Source organism: Larimichthys crocea, chromosome XVIII, assembly GCF_000972845.2.
Source record: "Larimichthys crocea isolate SSNF chromosome XVIII, L_crocea_2.0, whole genome shotgun sequence".
Taxonomy (NCBI): domain Eukaryota; kingdom Metazoa; phylum Chordata; class Actinopteri; family Sciaenidae; genus Larimichthys; species Larimichthys crocea.
In genome coordinates this window covers 21,265,214-21,270,791 of record NC_040028.1, presented here as the reverse complement: position 1 = coordinate 21,270,791, position 5,578 = coordinate 21,265,214, and the positions used below count along the sequence as shown (strand labels likewise).

Here is a 5,578-nt window from a genome sequence, read left to right as displayed (position 1 = left end):
CACATTACCTGAGTCTCCCTGCTCAGCCCACAGCCGAGAGACGCTTAAATAAAATATAGACCCTCTCGCCGAGATCCTCATTCCCCCGCCGCTCGAGGCACTCCGACTGTTATCCCGTCAGCTGTGATTTGCTGAGCATTCCCACTCAATAAACACATCATTAGTATTCATATTAAGCGGAGCAGTGTTGGAGATATCTCCTCTCTCTCTCAGGCCTGTACGTCCTGATTGTGGATGTATCCGCTGAAGCTTCACCGGCTCCTCCTTTTCTCTTTGGCGCTTCCCGTCAGGATGATTGATTGGGACCGAGGCGCTCAGTGTCCTGCATTACCCCAACAAATGATCTGGCCCTCGCTGGCAGACCTTGGCCAGAAAGAAATCAATATTTCACCATTAAAATCTATCAGAGGAGAGTTAGGGCAGCGGCTGTCAGAGGCGACGCTATCAAGCCGCCGCAACATTAAAGCTGACACCTGCAGCACACGAGTAATCAATATGGAGTGGCTCGCAGATCATTCGTGGTCACCTTTTAAAGGCGTGATGGATGTCTCCCGGGGCGGTGATTCATGTTGTGACACCGTTTAACGGGGTTTTATTCCAGTTTAGACGGTCATCCCTCAGAGACGGAGCGCGAGGTTCAGCCCACCACCACCACCTCTGCACCACCCTAACACCTATTTCATCGCGCTCGGCCTGTCCTCGGCGATTACCGCGCTCCTTTTATAGGTTCTGTGCCCCGCTGTGTGAAAAACACACGAGTGAGTGCAAGGTCAAGCTGTGACGGCGACAGATGGAGGTGACGGAGAGGTGGAGGGACTGTGTCAGATCTGGTTAAAGGGCTCCGCACGCTAACGCTGCTACACGTTAAAGCATAACAAGGTGTTGATGATGTCATCCTGCACTCGTCCAATCAAACGCTTTCCTCTTTCTCACAGGTAGCTTTAACATAACCACTCGCTAAAGTAGCTAACAGCTAATTTACTGCTAACTGAATCTACCGTTAGCATGCTAACAGTAGCTAAAGCTAACACTGAGGGTCCAGTTGGTTTGGAGCTAGTGCTAATGTAGCTAACTGCTAACATTAGCTACCATTACTTGATGTAAAGATTGTTAAGTAGTGAAGCGCTAACGGCAAGAAAACCACCTGATAGGCTGCTGTGTTCACTGTTAGACTGGACACTGCCGGTTCAGAGGTTCTGTCGCTGTGTTCACTGTTAGACTGGACGTTGGACGTGTGGACCAAAACAAAAAGAGATAAGTGGAGCAGGTGTTAGCGAACGGCCGTGATTGGCTCCTTTTTGAGCGCCTCCTCCTCAGCTCCTCCACCCTCGCCTCCTGACCCTCATTCTGCGGGAGGAGATAATTGCTTGTCAGGAATAAATAGAGAGATTAATGAATTCATTAGCGGCGGGGAGTTTAGCTCTTCGGAGCAGCACTTACGGCTATGACACATCACGCCTATTGTTTTAGCAGCTAGTTAGCCTTGAACAATAACATTCACACAGCAAATTGCCTCGTACGCTCGTGTAACGCAGAGAAAGTCTGTCCTTATCCTGGAATTTAGCAATAATGCAAACAAAGGCTCTTTAAGTCCCGATTATTCATCTTAATTACTTCAGTCTATGCGAGCCGGTGTCTGTGGGAGCGTCTCGCAGACAGGACACATTAATCCACATTAGCAGTGAACACTGAGCAACTTTCTGCAGCAGCAACGCTCCAGTTTGTGTTGCAGAGACGTTGCTATCTGCACTTCATGAGCCGCAGCTTTAAAGACGACTCAGCTTATCTGCTGCAACGAGCACCGCTCAGCGACCAGCAGCTCTTCATTCATGTTTCAGGTTTTATTGAAGCTTTCATCAGCTGTGATCATATTCACATGAGCTATGAGGTCCCTGCAGAAGGTTCTGGGTCTGCCCCGGGTCCAGGAGGCCCGAACCTCCTCATTCCTGCCCTTCTTATGTTAGCTTAATGTTAGCTTCGTTAGCTAGCTCTTCTTAGCTCGTTAGCTCCCGTTAGCTTCAGTTTCTAACAGCAGCTACACTCTCAGCATATTCGTCGTGTTCCCGTGACACAGAAACGTTGGAGGCAGTTAGCAAAAGGTCGTGATCTTTATTCCACCAAAACAAAATGTTCTTCAGGTTTCAGGTTTGTTCAGTGAGCGGTTCATCCTGAAGGACACCGATCCTGATGAACCATAGAAAACATGCTAACGCTAAAACAACCTTTAAGTCGTCTGTGCTGGAACAAAACAAAAACACTGTTTGAAAGTTTGTTCGTTCAGAACGCTAACGTGTTTTTACTCTGCAGACTTTAACACTGCTGAACTGATGCTAACGGTTAGCTCCTGTTAGCTAGCTAACGGAACCTAACGGGAGCTCCTGTTAGCTAACTCCCATTATCTCACGTTAGCACCTGTTAGCTCTTGTTAGCTCCCCTTAGCCTCTGTTTGCTAGCTCCCGTTAGCTTCCGTTAGCTCCCGTTAGCTTTCGTTAGCTCCCGTTAGCTTCCGTTAGCTTTCGTTAGCTCCCGTTAGCTAACAGAAACGCGTGCAGATCTCGGGTTGTTTGGTCACACTCATGCTAATGATGCTAATGATGCTAACACAGTTACATGGATCGTACAGTCTGTACGCGTCACCATGGAGACAGGAAGTGAGGTCGTTTGTCTTTACATAAACAGCTGATCTCTGATCATGTGATGTCCTCACAGCCTTCATCATCATCATCATCATTAGTGTGTGACGAACACTTCAATCTGGTCCTGGTTCTGTTTGGCACCGCCGAGCCGAATGACGCTGGAGCTGATCCGAGGATCGACAGACGCCGCCGCCGTCCTTTTCCAGGAAAGTCGAGAAGAAAACAGGAAATCAAACTCTCAGTGTTCAGTCGGCGGTCACGCCTCGAGCTCTCGGCCAATCAGAAATACTGTCTGTGAAGAAGCACCAGGCGGCCGGTGGTCCGGGTCGGACCTGGTCTACGCCTCCGAGCTGAAGACTGGTGGAGCCACGAGGTCTCAGTCCTGATGAGTCTTCTCCTGCAGGAACTTATACTCATACTGAAAGACACAAAGACAGACATAAGACTGAGACACAAAGACCGACGTAAGACTGAGACTAAGACACAAAGACCAGCGTAAGACTGAGACACAAAGACCAGCGTAAGACTGAGACTGAGACACAAAGACCGATGTAAGACTGAGACTGAGACACAAAGACCGACGTAAGACTGAGACACAAAGACCAGTGTAAGACAGTCTGTTACCATGGCGAGCTGCCGTCCGATGTTTCCCATGGTGATCACTCCGGCGAAGAAGATGCACGGCAGCCAGGAGCGGATATACAGGAAGTCTGGAGACGTGTACCTGAGAGAGGACGACAGGTGACAGGTGAACATGTGACGACGTCCGTCCATCATCAGAGACATCGAACGTCCAACTCAACCTGTAAACGCTGTGTTTACCTAGTTACCGTTAGCTCCTGTTAGTTACCGTTAGCTCCTCTTAGTTACCGTTAGCTCCTCTTAGTTACCGTTAGCTCCTCTTAGTTACCGTTAGCTCCTCTTAGTTACCGTTAGCGCCTGTAAGTTACCATTAACGCCTGTTAGCTCCTGTTAGTTACCGTTAGCGCCTGTAAGTTACCGTTAACGCCTGTTAGCTCCTGTTAGTTACCGTTAGCTCCTGTTAGTTACCGTTAGCACCTGTTAGTTACCATTAACGCCTGTTAGCTCCTGTTAGTTACCGTTAGCGCCTGTAAGTTACCATTAACGCCTGTTAGCTCCTGTTAGTTACCGTTAGCGCCTGTAAGTTACCATTAACGCCTGTTAGCTCCTGTTAGTTACCGTTAGCGCCTGTAAGTTACCGTTAACGCCTGTTAGCTCCTGTTAGTTACCGTTAGCTCCTGTTAGTTACCGTTAGCGCCTGTTAGTTACCATTAACGCCTGTTAGCTCCTGTTAGTTACCGTTAGCTCCTGTTAGTTACCGTTAGCTCCTGTTAGTTACCGTTAGCTCCTGTTAGTTACCGTTAGCTCTTGTTAGCTCCTGAACACCAGATCTGCTGCTTCTCTTTATTGTAACAGTAACGTTAGCTCCTTGCAGTGTTTTGACAAAATCATTTTCCAGGACCTTTCCAGGACCTTTCAAGGACATTTTCCAGGGTTCCTTCTTGACAAAAGAGGACAGCTCGTGCTGTCACATGACTGACCAGGTTTCTGTGTCATGTCTACAGGTAGGTTACCACTCTGATGGATTTAATTCCAGGTTTTCCAGGACCCTTGAACAGGTGTGGACTCACTGAAAGACTCCGTTGTAGACGAGCAGCTGCGTGGCCAGCGTGGCCAGCAGGGCGATGCTGACTCCGAGGCCGAAGCCGCTGCGTGAGCGGTCGAAGGTCCACCACAGGCCGATGGAGAGCGCCGCCAGAGTCAGAGACAGCTGGACGTTGTTGGCAAAGTCCACCTTCTGATGGAGGCGGGGTCAAGGAGCAGGCGGCCAATCAGCTGGAGGGTTGTGATACAGCTCCACCTTTCACACACACACACACACACACACACACACTGAAGGATACGGCGCTGGCGTGGTTGATGCCCACGAACACGGCCACGCAGCGCATCACGCTCGACCACTCCCGCTTGAACTTGTGCGGCTCGCCCAGCCGGCTGTCGATGCACGGGTACAAGAGTCCAATCAGCGCTGAGGACGAGAGGAGACAGCACACATGAGGACATCAGAGAGGACACTGAGACTAAGTCAAGACCAAGACTGTGAGGGCTGAGACTAAGTCTAAGACAGTATGTAGCCGTCTAACGTACCTGAGGCGGTGCCACAGCAGGGCGGCACCCACCAGGCGGAGGAGAAGATGCTGCTGATGACGTCGGGGGGGAAGAGCGTGACGTTCCTCTGCACCTGAAGTAAGTTCAGCACCAGCGCGAGGAAGACGCCCACCGAGAACAGCATGGCCCCTCGGATCAGCAGGTTGGTGGTCCTACATGCAGAGCACACGAGTCAGGAGACAAGAACCAGGCGAGCTAACGTGGAGAGGACGCCGAGCTCACCTGTTGGTGATGGCTGAGATGTAAGGACCCCGGGGGGGCCGCGGCGTCTGGCCGGACCCCGCCCACTGCTGCTGGCCGCCGGCCGCTGTGCTGCTGTCACTCATGGCCGTCAGCGTCAGGGACATTCATGAGCCGCGGTCAGGACAACGAAGGACGGCGTGCGACGAGCCCGGACATCCCACAGCGAGCTGAAAGACGAGGACAGACCAGGTAAGACTGGTCCTGTCTGCACACAGTCTCTGAGACTCACACACAGTCTCTGAGACTCACACACACAGTCTCTGAGTCTCAGACACACACAGTCTCTGAGACTCACACACAGTCTCTGAGTCTCACACACACAGTCTCTGTAACGATTTTAACGAACGAGTTTTCGTAATCATAACAGGAGACTTAACTAACGGAGACCCTATTAATAGACCTATCTAACGAGACTAGCACTATAGTGACGTATTCTTTGACTAACGAGAGCTAACTAACGAAGAGATTAACTAACGAGTGGGACTAAATAACGAAGTACTAACTAACCT

The 5,578-nt window shown here is 50.4% G+C and overlaps 1 protein-coding gene across 1 annotated transcript in view; it reads right to left on the bottom strand.

The window, feature by feature from the left end:
• Positions 1-2,089: 2,089 nt before the first annotated feature.
• insig2 (insulin induced gene 2) overlaps positions 2,090-5,578 on the bottom strand; it is a 6,534-nt gene continuing 3,045 nt past the window's right edge. The window contains exons 2-7 of the mRNA XM_027290707.1: positions 5,049-5,236; positions 4,806-4,978; positions 4,562-4,686; positions 4,289-4,455; positions 3,261-3,360; positions 2,090-3,054 (exon numbers count right to left, since the gene is read on the bottom strand). Of these exons, the coding sequence (XP_027146508.1) occupies positions 3,013-3,054; positions 3,261-3,360; positions 4,289-4,455; positions 4,562-4,686; positions 4,806-4,978; positions 5,049-5,173 (732 nt within the window). The 5' untranslated portion in view covers positions 5,174-5,236 and the 3' untranslated portion in view covers positions 2,090-3,012. The remainder of the gene's footprint in view (positions 3,055-3,260; positions 3,361-4,288; positions 4,456-4,561; positions 4,687-4,805; positions 4,979-5,048; positions 5,237-5,578) is intronic.